The sequence below is a fragment of the Macaca nemestrina genome, chromosome 2, assembly GCF_043159975.1.
Source record: "Macaca nemestrina isolate mMacNem1 chromosome 2, mMacNem.hap1, whole genome shotgun sequence".
NCBI classification, from domain to species: Eukaryota; Metazoa; Chordata; class Mammalia; order Primates; family Cercopithecidae; genus Macaca; species Macaca nemestrina.
The window spans coordinates 59,768,811-59,790,492 of record NC_092126.1 but is presented as its reverse complement, the minus strand read 5'-3'; the positions used below and the strand labels follow the sequence as shown (position 1 = coordinate 59,790,492).

At 35.4% G+C, this 21,682-nt stretch overlaps 1 protein-coding gene across 22 annotated transcripts in view; it reads right to left on the bottom strand.

The window, feature by feature from the left end:
* LOC105488569 (leucine, glutamate and lysine rich 1) overlaps positions 1-21,682 on the bottom strand; it is a 232,139-nt gene that overhangs the window by 35,154 nt on the left and 175,303 nt on the right. For 19 of the 22 annotated variants that reach the window (XR_011619828.1, XM_071091139.1, XM_071091143.1 and 16 more), the window contains one exon: positions 6,169-6,262. The exons of 2 other annotated variants lie outside the window; for them this stretch is intronic. Coding sequence is in view for 19 of the 20 variants with exons in the window: in XM_071091139.1 (XP_070947240.1) it covers positions 6,169-6,262 (94 nt within the window). In the remaining variant the exon portion in view is untranslated. Of the gene's footprint in view, positions 1-6,168; positions 6,263-10,859; positions 13,914-14,693; positions 14,751-21,682 lie in introns of those variants that run through there. One more of the 22 variants, XM_071091151.1, reaches the window with a different exon arrangement.

Sequence of the window (21,682 nt, the reverse complement as noted above, 5' to 3'; positions counted from 1 at the left end):
GCGTGAGCCACCGCGCCTGGCCTCCAGCTTTCTTTTGATTTGTGTTTCCATTTTTTACTTTTAATCTATGGTGTCTTTATAGTAAAGTGCATTTCTTGAGAGCTTATTTAGAAGTTCTAGCAGGGGAGGAGCACAGCTACTCATATACCCTTTACAGAAGAATGGTCCTCCTCTATCAAGGAAGGTCATCCTCTTCCACCAGAACACGTGCAGCTTCAAGAAGGTCACATGTAAAGCAGTAAGGGAGGATGGGGATACCTGCTTAGCCAGCCAGATCAGCCAGATCAACCCTGGCAATCAACAGGGTGTGATAGATGTCACAGTCAGATCTTCCTCACATCCTAAAGTACATTTCTTATAGGCAACATATAGTAAGGTGTTGCATTTTTTATCCAAGATAAACATCTCTGCCTTTTTAATAGAATATTTAGACCAGAGCTTAGCCAACTATGGCCTACAGACTAAATTCAGCCATGCCCATTCATTTGCATATTGTCTATGGTTTCTTTTATATGTTACAATGGCAGGGTTGAATGTTTGTGACAGAGACTGTATGTCATACAAAACCAAAAATATTAACTAACTGGTCCTTTATAGAAAAAGTTTGCTGATCTCTGGTTTAGATCATTTCCATTTAATGTGATTATTGATATAATTAGCTTTAAATCTACTATCTTGCTATGTTTTCCATTTGGCCCATCTCATATTTTTTCTCTTTCCCTTATTTTGCTGTCTTCTTTAGGACTGGTATTTAAAATTCAATTTTGTCTCCTTTATTGGATTATTATCTATAATTTTAGGGTTTGGAGAATATGTCTTTAACTCAATACAGTCTACTTTCTAATGATATTATCACTACATATATTGGATAAGAATCTCACAGTAATAATATATTTCCACTTCTATCCTCTCAGCCATTGTGTTATTATTGTCATATATTTTGCTTCTATGTTATAAATCTCATCAATTATATTTTTAAAAATTTAAATAATGAAAAAAGACCCATATCTTTACCCACAGTGTTACCATTTCTGGTTTTCTATGTTCCCCTGTGTAGATCCATATTTCCATCTGGTATAGCTTTCCTTCTGACTAAAGGACTTCTTTTAACATTTTTTATAGTGTGGGTCTATTGGTAATACATTTTTTCAGTGCCTTTTGAAGGAAAGATTTTTTCACTTGGTATGAATTCTAGGTTGACAGCTTTCCTCACTGCCCCCCTAACCTTCTTTTAGTACTTTCAATCCTACTTTTTTTGCTTGCATTGTTTCTGATTAAAAAAAAATCTGCTGTCTTCTTTCCTCTCTATATAATGTCTTTAAAAAATCCAGTTGCTTTAAAATGTTTCTTTTTATTACTGTTTTGGACAACTGGATTATAATTTCCCTTGGTGCACTTGGTTTCTTGTGCCTGAGGCTTATTGAGCTTCTTAAAACTATGGGTGTTTAGTTTTCATTAAATCTGTAAAACTTTCAGTCATTATTTCTTCCTTTTTTTTTTTTTTTTTTTTTGGTTCCCTCTTCTGTCTCTTGTCCTTCAGGAATTTCAATTACAGATATATTGGGCCTCTTGAATCTGTCTCATGGCTCACTGATATTCTTTTTGAGTTGTTTGTTTGTTTTTGTTTTGGAGTCTATCTTGTTTTATTTAAAAAGATTTTCTATTGCTGCATCTTCAAGTTCACTAAAGTTTTCTTCTGGAATGTCTATTTTGCCATCAGTCCAATCCAGTGTACTTTTAATTTCAGATAATCTAGTTTTCGTCTCTCAAAATTCAGTAACTGGTCTTTTTTATCTTCCATTTACTTAACATGGTCAATTTTTTCTTTAGCTTTTGGGTATATGGAATACAGTTATCATATTTGTTTTAATGTTTTTTCTGCTAATTCTCACTTCTGAGTTAGTTTTTATTTACTGATATTTCTTTTCATTCTGGGTCAGTTTTTATTTACTGATATTTCTTTTCATTTTGAGCCCTATTTTCTTGTATGTTTCCATGGATGGCAATTGTTCACTATATGCCAGACATTGTTAACTTACTTTGTTTGGTGCTAGATATTTTTGTATTCCTATGAATATTCTTGAGCTCTGTCCTAGGATGCAGTTAAGTTTCTTGAAATCAGCTTGATTATTTTAGGTCTGCCTTTTAAAATGTATTAGGCAGAATCAAATCAGCATTTCATCTAGGCCTAATTTTTCTCAACTTGTGATGCAAGACCCTTTTGAGCACTCTACCCAGGGCCTTATAAATTACAGGTTTTCCAGTCTGGCTGATGGAAATGCAAATCACTGGCAATGTGTGAGTATTCAATACTCTCTCTGACTCGGTCTGTCCCTGGCTTTGTGTGCTTTTCCCACAGGTACACTTTGATCATAAACATATGCAAGGGGGGACTCTTTGTAGATCTCCAGTGTTCTTCCTATGTGCAGCTCTCTCTCCTGTGAACACTATCCGTGAACTTTAGCCACCATGATCTCCCAGGACTCTGCAAGGTTTCCTCAACTCAAAGAATCTGACAGGCTCAAACTGGATTCCAACTCCCTGCACCATGACCTGAAATGTCTTTCAGGACACTAAGTTATAGCAATCACAGGGCTCACCTTGTTTGTCTTCTGTTTCCAGGAATCACTGTCTTTCATTGCCAGATGTCCAATGTCTTGAAACCATTGTTTTCTATCTTTTCCTCACTGTTTTATTTGTTTTAGGTAGGAGGGTAAATTTGGTCCCTGTCACTCCATCTTGGCCAAATGCAGAAATATGGAACTTTGTATTTAGATACATGGAAATTGATTCTCAGCTCATTTCCTGCCTTTATAGCTTTAGTAAATTACTCAACTTCTCTAAGTCTTTTTTGTAATGTGCAAAATGGAAATAATAATGTCATAATAATGAAAATTACATTATTAATAGAGACAAATTTTGTTTCTAGATTAGTGGTTTATGAGATGATCTCTGCTGGCCACTCCTGACCCAAAATTTTCAGATTTTATTAATTCAATTTCTCAAACTGCATTTTAAAAAATATTAAAATTAAAGCATGTCCTCAATATTCCTCTGATCTATGTTTATTACACATAAATTAAAGTTGATATTTTATAAATAACATCTGTGTCACATTTTGTATGTCAGAAATTATCCCTTTTAATTTCAATAATAGCATACTAAAATACATTAGGAATTATTAGGTCATTTGGTTCTTCAATTTTGAAAACTAATTTGAGATTTTTTTTTTTTGCCTTCCTTCAAAATTGAAAATTGACTATTTCTTGAAGTAAACTTTTCTCACCTGCATTTTCACTCTCAATCTAGTTGCTTCTGTCAAGAAATAAGGTTTTTGTTTGTTTAACTACTGGTTTCTCAAAAGCTCTATGTAGTATTTTAAATGAGGTCATTAGTGCAATTCTAAAATGTTCTTAAGTGTGATGTCTTGATGATAATCTAAGAAAATATTTGCTTAGAATTTGCTTATTGCACTAAAAAGTGATAGTGATTAAATAATGTAAGTTGATTATATAAGCAGTGTGGCTATAGGATTTTTTAATTACAAAATTTTAACTAAATAGTAACAACATTGTACATTTAAAACCAATTTTAAAGGTTCAGCATGCACATTAATTTGCTTTCTTCAAGTAGTAATACTTAAATAAAAATCCATGACAATTAGTAAATATGTAGTTATTTAAAAATGTGCCATCCTTGTCACATAGCAACTATTGATCTTATTATGTGCTTTTTACATACTCTAAAATAATTAAGCACAGACACAAATTGCTATCTACTTTTTTGCATGTTAAAACCATTTAATCTATGAAGTTTATTTTAATATGTGTATTATATATTTGTAAAAAGAACATTTCATTCTTTGGCAAAGGCACAGTGACCCAAGAAAGAGATGACAATGTCATAGTAATAATTCTCCTTTCTCATGAGAAGACTTTTAGATAACTTTTTATTCATAGTCTCAATAGCTAACATAGCCAAGGCATAATTATTAGTCCTTTGCTTTCCTGGTCTGGATCTTGATTTACTGCTAGCTAAATTATAACATTTATTAACAAGAAGTCATGTCCTTTCAACCAAATGAAATGTCCATTTATACTATAGAAAATTATACATGCCAAAATACCTCTGCAATATAATTAATTCATTAGAAAGATATCATGGTCCTAGCAAGAACTTATAGAATATTATATAGAATTATTTTTACCACCAAATTAACTTAATAGCATAAAGCAAGAACATAAATGCTTTTATATGTCAGATGCTAACACTAACTTGTTCTACTCTGTTAGCACCTCAAGACAGGGTACAGTGAACAGAAGTACTAGAGGGGATCATAAACAGAGACTTTTTCTCCAGCAAAATGTATTCGAAAACCCCTAGTGGGGTATGAATATGGAGATGGGAAATTTCTACAGAAGCAAAAGCAGGAAAGTTTACTCCATCATATTAAGAGAAGGAGCTCAGGAGTTTGAGAAGCGGAATGACTCTGAATCTCTATCCACATTAATTCCATTAGTAAAATTTCTGAGTCAAAACATGGGAAGTTTACAATATCTCGGTACATATTGACAAACTGCTTTCCAAAAAGGTTGCTTTAATTTCTAGTCCCTTAAAGAGTAGGTATGAGAGACGATCTCACTAGATCTTAACCACAGTGTTAAACTATTCTATCAGTTGGATGGATAAACAATCTTTCATTGTTCTAATTTGAATATTTTGGATTATACAAAATAGGGCTGATAATCTTCTTTTTCAATTTTTACACATAGATTGGTAAGAATAGGGAAAGTGAATAAGTGCAGACCTGTTAGTTGAATACCCTGAGGCTAATTAAAATAAGAAAGAATTAAAGAAGCTGGGCCTCACAGAAGAAGGAAAAGAAAAGGCTTATGCTACAAAATAAAACAAAATAAGAATGAGACACAAATAGCAACATTAGTCCATATTCTCCAATTTTGTTTTGGTCCATGTGGTACTATTGTTACAGTGATCATTTTTACTATATCCTGACTGTGTACCCTGATGGAGAAGGGAAGGGGTACTTATTTTTAGAGGGCTACTGTTGGCTGAGTATGGCCAACTGTTTGAAGACTGGAAATGAAAGCGACAAATTTAAAATTGTCCTGAGCCAGCAAGAATACCTAAAGGGTTTCAGTATGCTGGATGGTAGAGTGAGGGATTCCTAGTAGAGATGTTAGTTTGAAGGAGGCCACTGCTTGTTGCTGAGGCTACAAGTTATGGGGTTCAATCCCCAAGGAGAAGAATCTGATAAAACCCAAACAAGTTGTTGGGACTTCAGTCAAACAATCTGAATTTTGGCGACCAGCTCCATTTCTAGAGGAAAATTTAAGGCATAATAAGAAAACTAAGGCAGAAGGCCAGTGGTAGGCATAGATACCAGTCATGGAAGAGAATAAGTTGGGAATGCTTTGGGTCAGTGTGTAGAATATGGCCCAGGGATCAATCAAGGAGTACTGGAAGTTTATGGCAGAAAGATGACTGCTTTTAACTCAATGACTAGAGCTGTGGATGACCTGAGAAGGTACGGACTAACAATTTTTAAAATATTACTTTTATTATTTAAAATTATGAAAGTAATACCTATTCATTGTTGAAACTTTGAAAACTACAAAAAAGACCAAAGACCAAAACCAATGCAGCTTTTTTTCTACTCTAACAGCAAACATTTCTCTGTAAATACTAGCAAACTAAATGCTTATTCATTTTACTTTGTCAGGGTATATATGTCAAAAGTCCAAAACCAAATAATTCTAAGTCATTTTCCATTCTTTCATCTTCTCATAGGAGAAGAAGAGAAGTTGTAAGAATTATTTCCCTGGTTTTAAGAATATGATCAAATGTAGATTGTGACAGTTGATAAGGAAATAAGAAAATATTTAAAAGCAAAAAGATATGCTTTTGCATGAGAACCAAGAGCTATCTTACAAGATTCCAAAATGTGTTATCATTGTTAATTTTTCATTATGTTGTCTAATATTTTGGAAAAGACACATTCCATAAGCATGTCTGGTCTAGGAAATTCCAGAAGGAATCAAAAGTGTGCATAGAAGCAAATAAATCTATCTGGAAGAGTCTTCTGACAAATGGTCAGAATTTTTAAAAAGCAAATAGGTTGCATGCTGATGAAAGCCACGCTACCATTACCTTCTCCTTCCAGTTATCATCACTCAGCAGCTTCTGTCTAAGGGTTTCTTGCAGCTGCTCGATGCTTTTCTGATGTGAAATCAGCATCAATTCCCTGAAAATCATAAACCCGACAAATGAGTCAATACTTACCCCTAACACAATTCCTAAGTTGTAGTTCCTGGGTCAGAAGATATTACTTCAAAACTTAGTCTGTTTATTTTCTTTAGCAGTATATATGCTGCTACTACATATCATTTTAACTATTAACAGCAATTTACAAGTGCTGCATATATGGTATTTTTTCCAGGCTTAATTTTTGCTAAATAAGTAGTAAGATATTATTTTGGCAATAAACACTAACAACATATGCAGAGTCACAAATACAATAAAATGCCTTCTGGCTGTTCATGTGTGCAAAAAATAAAATAAAATGTTACAAGTTGTGGTTCAAAAAGTATATGACTAAATTCTAAAATAGCACCAGACAATATTTGGTTTCTTTAAAAAAGGAAAATATGTTGGGATATGCCATTAAGCCAATACATGTTAGCAGTTCCTGTGAAATTTTCTTTTCTTTTACTTATCTCAAATATTGATAGGAACAAACCAAATTAAGTAGAGAGATGTGTGACGTCAGGGATGCAATATAGCATAAAACATATTAGAAATTCGAAAACATAAAGATCACTTTATTATCTTAATCCACGTAAGTAGATCTTCATGCTTAGCTTGTGATCCTCTGGATGGAAGTAAGGACAGGAGGAAATTCAAGAGAGAATTTCACAGGGGCACTGAAATTAAGATAAAAAATCAGTAGTAGCAGCAAAAGTATGCTTATTGATCAGGGACCCTTCCCTCTTGCATGATCATTATGATTCTTCTTATGTTTATGTATGTGATTCTTCTCTATTGCTCATTCATTCTCCTAATCCTTTTGTTTTCCATCATCACTCTTTTCCTTTTAGCTCTGACCCTCCTGCAAAAACCTGTGACTTTCATTTATAATTGCGTGTTCAACATCTCCACCCTAATGGTCCATCAACACCAAAAATTTTATACATCAAAAACCAAATTAAATATAATCTCCTACAATCTTTTCTTTCCTCCTGACTTCTGAAAACCTTCAAGGGTCATTTCTGAAGGTTCGAATCATCTCTGACATTTCCTTCTCTCTCTTCTACCACAACCATGCAGTAGCAAGTTCTACATAGTCTACTTCTTTGGGGTAACCTCAAACTATTTCCTCCTTTCCTAATACCAAGACCCAAGATAGGCAGAAGAAAGTAAAAAATATCAGAGTTGTAATCAATGGAAAACAGAAAAACAATAGACAATATCAGTAAAACAAAAATTTGTTTCTTTGAGATCAATAAAATAAACTTCAAGGTAGACTAATCAGGAATAAAAAAGAGAAGTCAGAAATTACTAATATCAGAAATAAGAGTGATCATACTACTACAGATCCCTCAGATATTAAGATGATAATAGAGAAATATTATGAGCAGCTTTATAATAAATATTATGAACAGCTTTATGTCATTAATTTTGACAACTCTGATGAAATGGACAAAATATTTTAAACAACCAACAAAGTTCACTAAAGAAGAAATAGATAACATGAATAGTTGATAATTATGGTAAGTTTAATTTACTATGAATGTTCTAAACTTATATGTGCCTATTAAAATAGCCTCAAAATATATAAAGCAAAACTTGATATAACTGTACAAAGAAATTCTTAAATCCATACCTTAGTGGTAGAATCTACCACAGATTTCTCAGTTACAGACAAATCAGCCCAGGACCACCACATATGCCAATGGAAGTATAAACTGCACAACTCTAGACTGCTATGTGAATGTCTTTGCTACAGTTGTGTAATGTAGCAATCCAGGGTCAAGCAAATAAATAGTTCATTAAAGATACAGGAGACTTAAGGTTCATAAGACAGATTTAAGGTTCACATCTAGAACCTTGTAAACAATTAGTGGATAAATACATCATTATTTTCCAGCTCATATGGAATTGACCACTTCTAGGACAAAGAGTAAGTTTTAGTTAATTTCAAACAATGGTTATACTATAACCTGCATTATTCAATATGGTAGCCACTAGTTTCATGTAACTATTGAGCAGTTAAAATGTGGCCAGTTCAAGTTAAGATGTGCTATAAATGTAGAATACATACCAATTTGAAAATTTAGTACAAAAAATCTAAATACATGTGATAACATTTTAAGACAATTACATATTTAAATAATATTTTGGATAGTTTGGGTTAAATAATTAAAATTGATTTTACTTGTTTATTTTTAGTCTTTAATGTGGCAACTAAGCATTTTAAAATTACATATGTAGAAGTATAACATAATACTTCTACAGAACAGCAATGTGATAATGTATATTCCATGAAAACAAAGAAATGTCTGTAACAAAAGATAAATAGCTTCAGGTATTTGAAAATTTTTAAAAATGTATTTTTGAATAGTTCATGAGTCAAATAAACATCACAATTGGTATTTTAATATCCTTCGAACTGAACAATAATGAAATTATTAATTACTATCAAAATGAATGGAATAAGGCTAAAGCAGCATAAATTGTGGTATACCTGAACATACAATATAGATGAAGAAATGAATAATCCTCAGCTACATGAAACTTTACAAACAAATCCCAGGAACATAATATTGAGCACAAAGAACAAATTAGAATGATACATATGGAATGATTTTATTTATGTGAAGATAAAATACATGCAAAATCTAACATTGTTTAGGAATACAAACATGCTTGGTAAAATTATATGAGAAACATGGACACAATAGATGTTATCTGTAGGTTTTTGTAGCTGCTCTTTATCAGTTTTAGGAAGTTTCCTTCTATTCCTCATTTGTTGAGAACCACAAAATGCAGGCTGGTGGTCTTCTCTGAGGAAGGAGCGAATGAGATGGAATTGGGGAGAAGCAAAAGAAATATTCAAAGATAATGGTAAGGTTCTTTTTCCTAAACCGTGTGATTGATACACAGATGTTCACTGTATTGTAGCTCATAATATTTGATACCTATGCAAACCTTCAATGTATCTACTCAAAACTTATAAAGAAAAACAATTATTGATATAGCCAGAGCACAGAGTAGAATGTGCACGTGGAAGAAAGAGAATTCAAGGTAAAAACCAAGGTGAAGGAATGTGCAGGTGACTTGTCGGTCTCTCTCTTGAGTGGTGGGGTTTACTGTGCTCTCTGAACAAGGCAGTGTCATCTAGCCCTGGAGATATAGAGGTGAATTAGGAAGGAAGAGTCACTGTTCAAACTGTGCTCAAAATCCAGCAAATGTAAAAAGGAGATCTATTAACGTGTGAGGCAGACCCAGCAGGCTTGATGCTTGCACATTAGTCTCTAGGCTGGAAAAATGGAAGTGAAACAAAAGGAATAAAGAATGAAGACAGCAAAAGTGAGAATACATTAAAAATTTTATTCAGGGCTTTCTTCCAAACATCTGGCCATTCCTGTCTCCTTTGCAGAGTCATCTTCCTCTAATGTAATCTAGCTGATGACAGTTCCCAAATTTTATCTCTAGCTCAGATCTGTTCCTGAGTATCTGATTCTTGTATCCAACTCTCCACCTGACTGTTTTACTTTATCTTAGAAACATCTTAAATTTAACATGTATATACTCTCAGTGGCTTACAATACCAAAGTTTATTTTTCTTGGATTAGGTGTTATCTCCTTCCTTGCTCCACATTTTGGGATATAGCCCAGTGAGCAGCTCTTACTTGAGAATGCTATTATTGTGGCAAGAAACAAAACAAAACAAAGCCAAAACATAGAATCTCTTAGAGCTTCTACTTGGAACTGGTATATATCACTTCTCTCACATTTCAATGGCAGAACAAATCAATTGACCAAGTCTGATGGCAATCAGGTGTGGATAGCATTGTCCTCTCACTGGGAGGTGCACTGTAAGTCACCTGACTGGCACCAATGGACTCCATCACAACTCTGAAATCCCACAGGAAACCTACCCTAAAGGACGGAAACATTTCTTGCTTGGACTGTGATTCTTTTTACTGACAGTAATTTCTAAGTTCAATTTTTGCCATAGCTCCTCCTAGCTTTCCTGTCTGAAATGTGCCTCTTTTTCATTACCTGGCTTGGCCACGTCTGAAGAAGCTATTAGGTTTTGCCCTTGAGATACCAACAGCTTTATCAACTTCCTTATGGTCTGTAGATGTTGGTGGGTGGTTAAGGGGGTTGCCTCTTTGTTTATTTATTTATTTATTTGAGACAGAGTCTCGCTCTGTGGCCCAGGCTGAAGTGCAGTAGTGTCATCTCGGCTCACTGCTAGCTCCGCCTCCCAGGTTCACGCCATTCTCCTGCCTCAACCTCCCAAGCAGCTGGGACTACAGGCACCCGCCACCACACCTGGCTAATTTTTTTGTATTTTTTAGTAGAGACGGGGTTTCATCGTGTTTGCCAGGATGGTCTCAGTCTCTTGATCTCATGATCTGCCCGTCTCAGCCTCCCAAAGTGCTGGGATTACAGCCGTGAGCCACCACTCCCAGCCGCCTCTTTGTAATCCAGGCCCTCTCCTCCAGGCAATCAATGCTTTGGTTTCTGTCACCATAGATTAGTCTGCATTTTCGGGATATGTAGATATATTCTGAAATACTGTATATTCTGAAAATATATGATTCTGAAGTCATACAGTATATTCTTTTTTTGGTCTGGCAGCTTTTACTCAGCATATTTTAGATTCATCCAGGTTGTACCTTATTGATAGTTCATTCATTTTCATTGCTGAGTAGTATTCCATTGTACAGATACACTGCAATCTGTTCATCTATTCATCTGTTGGTTAACATTTAGGTTGTTGTATATATTTTGGCTATTACAAATTAAGCTGCTTTCAATATCTGTGTACAAGTTTTTGTATTGATATATGGTTTCATTTGTCTTGGGTAAATACATAGGCATGAAATGGCTGGGTAACAAGATAGGTATACATTTAACTTTTAAAGAAACTTCCAAACTCTTTTTCTAATAACTTGTACTATTTACCCACCAGTAGATTATAAGAGTTCAAGTTCCTCCATATCTTTGTAAACACTTGATACTTTCAGGTTTTAAGTTTTTACATATTCTAAAAATGTATAGTAGTATCTCATTGTGGTTTTAGTTTGCATTTCCCTAATGAGTAATGATACGGAGCATCACTTTATGTGCTTATTTTATTGGTCATTTGCATATATTTGGTGGTGTCTATTCAAGTCTTTTGTTCATTTTTTATTAGGATGTTTATGTTCATATAACTGAGTTTCTAAATATCATTGTATATTATAGAAAAACTCCTTTATTATATAGATCCTTTGCAAATATATTATTCCAGTCTGTGGTTTTTATTTTCATTCTCTTAAAGTGTCTTTTGAAGAACAAGTTTTTAATTTTGATGAAGTTGAATTTATCTCTTTTATCTGTTGAATGTCATTAATTTTTATGTTAAACTAATCCTATACTCTTATGATAAACTCCACTTATTCATGATTTATTTCCTTTTTATATGTTATCTTGATTTTAGCCCCTTCAATTTGCTAAAATTTTGTTTAGAATTTTTATATTAATGCTCATTAGAAATGTTGGTCTGTTAATTTTCTTGTTATGTCTTTGTCAGGTTTTGTTATCAGAGTAATACTGACTTCATAAATTAAGATGGGAATTGCTCTTTCTTATTCAATTTTCAGGAACAGTTTGAGTATAAATAGTATTATTTTTTCTTTAAATGTTTAGTAAAATTAACTGGTAAAACCTCTGGGCTGGAAGTTTTCTTTGTGAGAAGACTTTAAATTACAAATTCAATTTCTTTAAAAGATATAGAACTATTCACGTTATCTAATTCTTCTTTAGTGAGCTTTGGTAGTTTGTTTAAAAAATTTTGTCCATTTCATCAGAGTTGTCAAAATTAATGACATAAAGCTGTTCATAATATTTATTATAAAGCTGCTCATAATATTTCTCTATTATCATCTTAATATCTGACAGATCTGTAGTAGTATCATCCCTCTTATTTCTGATATTAGCAATTTTTGACTTCTCTTTTTTATTCCTGATTAGTCTACCTTGAGGTTTATTAATGTTATTGATCTCAAAGAAACAAATTTTTGTTTTACTGATATTGTCTATTGTTTTTCTGTTTTCCATTGATTACAACTCTGATATTTTTTACTTTCTTCTGCCTATCTTGGGATTTTTTTCCCTCGCCTCTTCTTCTAATTTCCTAAAGTGGAAGCTGGTTTTTTTTTTTTTTTCACATAGACATTTGTCCCTAAGTTTTTCTTTGGTGACATCCCATAAATTTTGATGTTTTTATTTTCATTTAGTTCAAAATACTTTCTAATTTCCCTTTTGATATTTTATTTGACCACTGTCTTATTTAGAATTGTTAAATAATTTACAAATATTTAGGGGACTGTCCAGATAATTTTCTGTATTTGATTTCTACATTAATTACACTGTGAGAAGAGAACATACTGTACTTTGTATTATTTAAATCCTTTAAAATTTCTTTGGTTTTATTTCATGTCCCAATTATACAGTCTGTCTCAATGAGTAATCTGTATAACCACGGGGGGGAAATGTGTATTCTGCTGCTGTTGGGTGAAATGTTGTATAAATGTCAATTAGGTTATTTGATTACAAAGTTCAAGTCTTCTATAGCCTACTGATTGTCCTATTACTTGTTTTATCAGCTATGAAGAGGGGGTATTGACATCTTTAACAATAATTGTGAATTTGCCTACTTGGAATTCCATCCAGCTTTTGCTTCCTATATTTTTAAGGTCTGTTATTAGATGTACAAATATTTAGAACTGTTATGTCCTCCTGATGAATTGACCTACTTATAATTATAAAATGAACTTCTTTACTTCCAGTAAATTTTTTTGTTCTGAAATCTACTTTGTAAACCCATTACAGCTTTCTGATTAGGGTCAGCATGTTAGGTCTTTTCCCATTCTTTTATTTTTGACCTCATATGTCTTTATATTTAAAATACGTTTTCTGCAGGCAGCATATATCTAAATCTTATTTTCTTATACAATCTGATAATCTCTGCATTTTAATTAGAATGTTTAGACAATTTACATTTAATTTAATCATTGATACAGTTAGGCTTAAATTACCATTTTGCCATTTCTTTCCTATTTTTCCCATCTGCTTTTTCTTCTCTTTCCCTTCTTTCTGTTTTCTTTCAGATTTTGCATATTTATTTATGATTCAATTTTATCTTTTTTGTTGGCTTATTAGCTATAGCTCTTTGTTTAGTTTTATTTTAGTGGTTGCTATAGGGTTGATAATAGATATTTTTAGCTTATCACAGTTGTGATAGGCTGAATAATTGCCTCCAAAGATGTCCATATCTGAATCTGTGAGTATGTTCCCTTATATAGGAAAAGGGACTTCGTAGACATGATAAAGTTAAGGATCTTGAGGTGAGGAGATTAGTTTGAATTATCTGGATGGGCCCTAAGGGTAATTACTAGGGTCCTCTTATAGGAGGGATGCAAGAGGGTTAGTGTGGGGGAAGGTTATATGACAATGAAACAGAGATTGGATTCATGTGGCCAGAAGCTAACGAATGCTGATAACTTGTAACAGATGGAAGATGTAAGGAATGTCTTCTCTGGATCCTGCAGAGGGAACCAGTCCTGCTGACACCTTGATTTTAGCCCCTTAAGATTCATTTGAACTTCTGACCTCCAGAACTGTAAGACAATAAATTTGTGTTATTTTAAGTCACTAAATTTGTGGTCATTTGTTACAGCAGCAATAGGAAACTAATACAACATCTTCCTATAAGTGATACTATACAGCTTTAGCAATAATATGAGAATATCATGACAGTAACTTGATCAAGCTAAGGAGCAACTGTCAATGGAAATAAAGTAGCACTTCACCTGGTTTTCAAAGCCAGGATCATAGAATAAATGTGTCTAGTCACATGTTTGATAGAAGTGTCCAGACAGCCTAACAATTTGATCCACTTAATTTATTAAATTAGGTTTCTTGTTGGAAAATAAGTCTTATTGATTAGAAAATCCAAATGAGCATCTCCTGAGAGTGCCTGTGAATACATTAGAAGCTACCTTTACTATAAAGTAGATGGTACTGAATATTTGAGATGCTTGAATTTCAGTCTCCCTGGATATAGTTACAATTTTGATACCACAAAAAGTAGAATCCATTCCAAATGCATTCCTCTGATGGACTCAGTGCATGGAACTCATGTTAAATGTAACTTTTTAGAAGAAAAACTTTAAAAGTCTAGTAGATTAGAGGAGCTAAAATATAGTAAGCTAGGATGCAAACAGTGTTAACGAAGTGATGATTATCCACTGAATTTTCCAGGAATTATGAAGTTCTTTATGACATTTCTAATAAAGTATATAGTATTTTGAGTAAATTGTTATGAAAATATAAATTTGTATCTGTGATGATAACTTTGCTTGATATTATGGTGACAGAAATGAGAAGGGCTTTTATACCTCCTTGATTCCCTGCTGAGCCTCCATTCCTGACTCTAAGAAATCTTCAGTGAGACTCTTTAATGGGATAAAGCAGAAAGAATAATTATACATGATATTATATGCACTCATTGTTCTTGATTAGAATGGAATGGGCAGTGAGTAATGTATACAGGACTGATTATATGTGTGAAAAAGATAATCTAGATTCCAAAAATAAAAATCACACTTGTACAGTACAACCATGGCGGTGCTCACACATTGTTCAAGATCATAAAACAATCTTAGGACACTGGTAAAGAGAAAACAATCTTGTGTTGACAAAAACTATGAAGGACCAACTCTGACTCAAGCAGGACTTTTTGCTAGAAATTTAGAGGAATTACGAGAAATAAAATATTTATTATAAAGGCATAGTACATATTTTTCCATGTTATAAGTAGCTGAAAACATATAGCTATTTAGTTATCTGACTTTTTTTCTAGAATCAGTTCAAGAGAGATTGATGTTTTAGAATTATAGGAAACAACACAGATTTAGATCCTAAATTTAAATTTTACTAAGAATTTAATAAAGAAGATTACCACTGGAATCCCGGAGTTCTCATTGTACTCCTAGGTCTGATTTTTGAAAGTCAAAAGCTCTCTGGCCTGAAAGAAAAACTGGAGCTTCCCAGTTTTAAATTCCGTGATCAGTTGTTTGATAGAAATTAAATTCATTCTCGTCCATGCACGCATCCATCCCTTACAGCAAATATTGAGTGCCGACTATGTGTCTGGCACTGTTTTATTCTCTGGGGATATAGTGGTTCTTTATTTTCATTCCTTAGAAATATGTTAATACAACTCCCTCAGTTTTAGAAGAAATGAAGACCTGAGTGATAAATGACTATCTGAGGTGACATGATTCACAAGTGACAAAGCTAGCTCAAGCTTATGCCAGCCAGCAGTATGTCATGCTGTCTTTGCTTTGCATATCTCAGAGGGAGGTGTGGCTGTCGACATTCTACCCTGAAATTTCACTAGATAGATTTAAAATTAATTTTTTTGGAGTTGCCACAATAGGTAAATTAGGACTTATTCACAATTAAGAGTATTTATTTTTAAAACTTTATTAAATTCTTGGACCAAAAAGAAAATGAGAATCTTAATTTCTTATGTACATGCAAATCCAGATTCTCTTAATTGCAGTTAAAAACATAACTGCAAACAAATGTCAAACCATAATGCCAAAATGACAGTTTTAAATTCTGTTTCACAAGTTGTTCTTTTCGAGATGTCTTCACATTGTCAATCAAATAGATAATTTTGATTTTGCCATAACTCCTGCCTCTGTTAAAAGCAGTAAGTGTGTGATAACATAAGAAGCTTGGCAAGCCTCTTGTTCTGAGAGCTGTTGATGTATAGGAAATCAGAGAAAGAGGTGAGTCTTGGAGAAAAAAACCTGATAAGACTTATTGTTTTCAATTATTACTTAGAACATTTCATAATGCTTTAAACTAATAGATTAGCATCTGCATTAGTATGTTTGAACACTGCTACTAAGACATACCTGAGACAGGGTAATTTATGAAGGAAAGAGGTTTAATTGACTCATAGTTCAGCATGGCTGGGGAAGGCCTCAGGAAACTTATGGCAAATCATGGCAGAAGATGAAGAGGAAGCAAGGCACATTCTTTACAATGTAGCAGGAAGGAGATGTGCCAAGAAAAGGGGGAAGAACCCCTTATAAAACCGTTAGATGTCATGAGAACTCACTCACTATTACAAGAACACCATGGGGGAAACTGCCCCCATGATTCAATTACCTCCATCTAGGCTCTCCCTTGACATGTGGAGATTATGGGAATTACAATTAAAGATGAGATTTGGGTGGGGACACAAGGCCTAACTATATCAGCATCCAAATGGAATCACTCCAAGGATTGATCTTTACAACTGTAGGAGTAAAGCAGATAATAATGAATTCAACAGATATTTACTGAATATCTTACATGGCCAGTGCAGGGAATAAAAATTAATACGACATGGTGCTTTAAGGGGTTAGCAATCTAATGAAAGATGAAAGAGAGGAAACTAATACTTTCTGAGTACCTACAACCTACCAGGCACAATATTTTAAAATTCTCAAGAAGATAGCTATTATTAAAATGTCCACATTACAGATAGGGAAAAGAAGCCTTAATTGCCCAAGCTTAACAGTGGTCAAGTTGGGATTTACTCTGTGTTTACCTAATTCTAAAGTCCATTCTTTTTATATTAAGAATGGACTTTATCTTGCATCACTTCTTAATCCTTTTTCATATCTAATACTAGATATAGCTAATCACTAGTCATTGCTTCTAGAATTTATGAAAATATGACAAGCCTGAATGAAATAACTAACCACTTAGTTTACATTTTTAGAACGTAGCTGTGAATTGTTTTTATTCTATTTTCCATCTGAAGATATAGCTTTACTTCTGATTCTACCAAGGCACTAGGAAGCAGAAGACAGCATCTCATATTTATCCAGTGAAGAGAAGAATACTGAGGGGGTGGGGGTGAACAAGAAATTGAGAGGAGAGGAGAAGGGACACAAAAAGAGCATTGCTTTTTTGCAGGACTGTGAGTCTCCTAAAGACTCAGTGTTACAACATGGTTCAGAAAGATGTCACACTGAGAAAGAATGACAAAACTTAGCCCTTCAAGACAAATACTGAGGGAATTGTGCAAACGGTAGAGAAGAGAACATGAGTTATAAGGTCAGACCCAACAGAGCTTGATTTCTGTCTTTGCCAATGATGTGACCCTGAGCAAGAAATTTAGCCTCAGTTAAATTAACATTAATGCCCTCATCTCCAAAATGTGGAAAATGACACCTGCTTCACCAGTGAGGCAGGTGTGGTTGCTAGCCAGTGCCTTTGTGCAAATTTGGAAATGACTTCTCTGGGTTGGTGAATTAGAAAAAGTGCTCCCTTGGTCTGAGGGAAGACCTATGGACACAGGGCTTGGTAAGGATGACAAACTTATGCAAGAAAAGTGAACCCCTTCCTCTGGCAAGTAGCTATGATAGCAGAGCCCAGGCTGGCCTCCTGTCCCCCTTAGCCCTTCCACCGAGCCTCATAAAATGGTGCATGGCATTGTGCACAGGGTTCCTTGAAAACAAGATAAGATAATGTCTACAGAAACATTTAGAGGGCTCCTCATTGAAACCTGTGGATAGGTGAAAGAGCTTGAGAAAGAGAAGGGAAAGGGGGAGGGGAGAAAAAGGGAGGGAAAGAGAGAGGAGACAGAAGAAGGGATAGAGAGAAAATGAGAAAGCAGGTATGTTTAATCATGAGGTCCTGCCATATATTTGAAAACAGGAGACTCTACGAACCTCTTGAAATAATGTGCTGGGTTTTGTGGATACTTTTCTGAAGTGAGTATATTGTCTGTCTGTTTTCCTGTTGCTATAAAGAACTGCCTGAGACTGGGTAATTTATAAAGGAAAGAGGTTTAATTGACTCACAGTTCCGCATTGCTAGGGAGGCCTCAGTAAACTTACAATCATGGAGGAAGGCAAAGGAGAAGCAGACACCATCTTCACAGGGCGGCAGGATGGAGTGAGTGCCGAGCAAAGGGGGAAAAGCCCCTTATAAAACCATCAGATCCCGTGAGAACTCACTCACTATCACGAGAACAGCATGGGGGTAACTGCTCCTATGATTCAATCACCCACACTGGGTCCCTCCCATGACACATGGGGATTATGGGAACTACAATTCAAGATGAAATTTGGGTGGGGACACAGCCAAACTGTATCAGTGAGGGTTCACAGCTTTTGACTACAAAGAAAAAGATGGAGAGAGGAGAGGCCAAAAGAGAAGTTAATGAAATGCAGGTGGGGGTGAAGGAAGTGGATAAAATCCTTCCCTGTAGCCTAAAAATTATGCTTTATGGGAAAATGGGGGAAATTTAGTAAACTGCATTTAAGATACATAAGTAGAGAGACTGCCAAACAGATGCAGATGTATATTATTTATATCTCAGAATAATTTACACATAAGCAACTTGCACCTAACTTTTATTATGACTAAGCTTTTCCTCAAACAACACTCTTCATTATTCCCATCATGTTATGGGCAAATTGATCACAGTAAGTCTTTTTCTGTATTTTTTCTTGGAGTTTACCAAGATAAAGATAATACAGCATCTAAGAATGCAAAGGGTATGAGAGCTATTATAAACAGTGTGTGTTCCGGCTGTATGGTTGTAGGCCACATGGTAGTGCGTAAGCGAATTTCTCCAAGTGCTATATGTAGGCAGTCTTCAAGCTTAAACACATATGTCCTCATAAAATATATTTGTACATTTGTTATAGAGAATTTAGGACATTTTTAACTATATAAGTAGTTTTCCCTAAGGATGGAATTAGGTGCCCCCATCAGCCCACAGAACCCTTTTTAACCCACAATATGCCTGAAGGAGTGTTGCACATTCACAGTTCTGGGCAGAGTTCTGGCCTTGGCCACAGAGACCTTGTATCCCAGTAGGATGGGAGCTGAGGGCTGTCTTTTCAAGAAGTTAAAAAATGGCCATACTTTTCTCTGGCATCATCCTTATGACTTGCTGCATTCTTCTCCATCCATAAAGGAAACCCCTCTCATCAGTCCCAATGTGTCTGTGACCAAGCTGGCCAGACTGTCTCCACCTGCAGAATCCCATGATCTGAGAAGACCTACTTCTTTTCCTTTCATTGAAGATTCTTCTCTACCTAGCACTTCCTCAGCTGAGTGTGGGGAAGAAAGCAATGCCCAAATAGATAGATTTGTACTAATCAATGAACTATTTCCTAGTTACTAAACTCCCTTATCTCTCCAAATTCAGAAGTTCTGCTAGTTTTTTTCTAGGGTCACCTCTGGCTTTTTATATCTTTTCCTCCTCTTCTGAAACTACATAGCTTCTAAACTGCACAATTTGTGACCTCAGCAAGGGCTCTGCTCTCCTGAGGGGTCAGGAAGGAAGGGTGGTGTGTATCTGACACTGCTTGGATTTATGAAAGCACACACAGTCAGTGGGAGTGAATTGAGCTCTGGCCTTTGGTGAGTACATCTGGTGGCCTGGTTGGTTGTAATACTTCCGTAGCAGTGGTTTGGTACTTTACCAAGTAGCAGATTCCTAGGCACTACCCAGACCTACTGAACCAGAATCTCCTATGGTATTATCAAGCATCTCCATATTAAAAGTGTTTCCTGAGCCCAGTTGCTTCTTTTGGAGGGACATTCACACCTCCAACTGCTTAAGGAAATTTCTTATTTAAAAGTCCCATTGATGCTTCAAATCAAAGCTTCAAGAGCAAACTTGCTAAGCTGAGACAGGGTCAGTTTACTAAAGGAAAAAAGTGGAAAGAGGAAAGTCAAGTTCAAGTGTGAATTTTAAGGAATGTCTGCTATCAGGTGATCACAGGAGGGAAAGGGAAAGAACAAAAACAGAGCTAGAAAAGAGACCAAATAACAGGTTGCCCTGGAGCCAAAAGACCACTGTTTCAAGACAAATTTGGACAGTAATGTCAAAAGCTTCCAAAGTTCATTTGTTCTTCAGAATATCTTTTTTTTTTTTTTTTTTTTTTTTTTGAGACGGAGTTTTGCTCTTTTTGCCCAGGCTGGAGTGCAATGGTGCGGTCTCGGCTCACTGCAACCTCCGCCTCCCAGGTTCAAATGATTCTCCTGCCTCAGCCTCCCAAGTATCTGGGAATACAGGCACCCGCCACCACGCCTGGCTAATTTTTGTATTTTTAGAAGAGACAGTGTTTCACTATGTTGGCCAGCCTGTTCGCGAACCACTGACCTCAGGTGATCCACCCACCTCAGCCTCCCAGAGTGCTGGAATCACAGGCGTGAGCCACCAAGCCCGGCCCAGAATATCTTTTTAACCCTGAGGCTCACCATGGAGTAAGCCGTGGCTATTTTACTACTACCCACTTGACATAGACACTTAACCCAACAGAAACTGACAGGGGTAGGAGCTGGAGATTCTCATATTTCTCATATCTCTTAGGCTTCACTACCTATATAATTCTTTATCAAAAGAGTAAATGTCCTGACTTGCTCCCATTACCAATACCTTCTCCATCCAGCATCGAGAATGATCTTTCTACAGTGTCACTCTTCTGCTTAAATCCCTTCAATGGTTTGTCTTCATTGCACTGAGAACAGCACCCAAACTCCCAAAGGCCTGCAAGACCCTGCATGATGTGACCTTGCTTGCCTCACTCACACTTACTATGCCACCAGCCACGCTACCCTGCTGTCCTTTCCCAGAACTCACCAAGCTTGTCCTTTGCTTGTAAAGTTCCTCCCTGGCTCTTAGCCTGGTAACTTCCACTTGTCTTCCTTTAGCAAAGGGGCAGAGTATCATCTTGGAAGTCACTTTTACGACCACCCTGGCCAAAGCACGCACCCCTTCTATCAATTTCTACTACTTCATAGCCATTATCACAATTTATAATTATTCTAGTCAGTTTTCCACATTTTTTGTTTTACTGTTTGTCTCCACCCTTAAAATATAAGCTACGTACTATGTACCCAGGGTATATAAGCTGGGTACTATGTACCCAGGGTACTAGCTGAATTACCCAAAGCAATCCATTCATTTATTCACTCACTTGACAAATATTTGTTGAATGGATGTGTGTGGCAGGCTCTGGGCAGTTAGAGGACAAGGCAGCAAAATATGAAAGTAGCCTAGAAAAACTAAAAAGGTAAAGCTTATGTTTAGGAGTAATCCTATGATTACATGATAACCTACTGGTCTACAAGGACATTTTTAAAAATTTTATTTATTTATTTTGAGACAGAGTCTCACTCTGTTGCCCAGGCTGGACAGTGGCATGATCTTAGCTGACTGCAATCTTTGCCTCCCGGGTTCAAGCGATTCTTGTGCCTCAGCCTCCTGAGTAGCTGGGATTATAGGCATGAGCCACCATGCCCAGCTAATTTTGATGTTTTGGTAGAGATGGGGTTTCACCATGTTGGCCAGGCTAGTCTT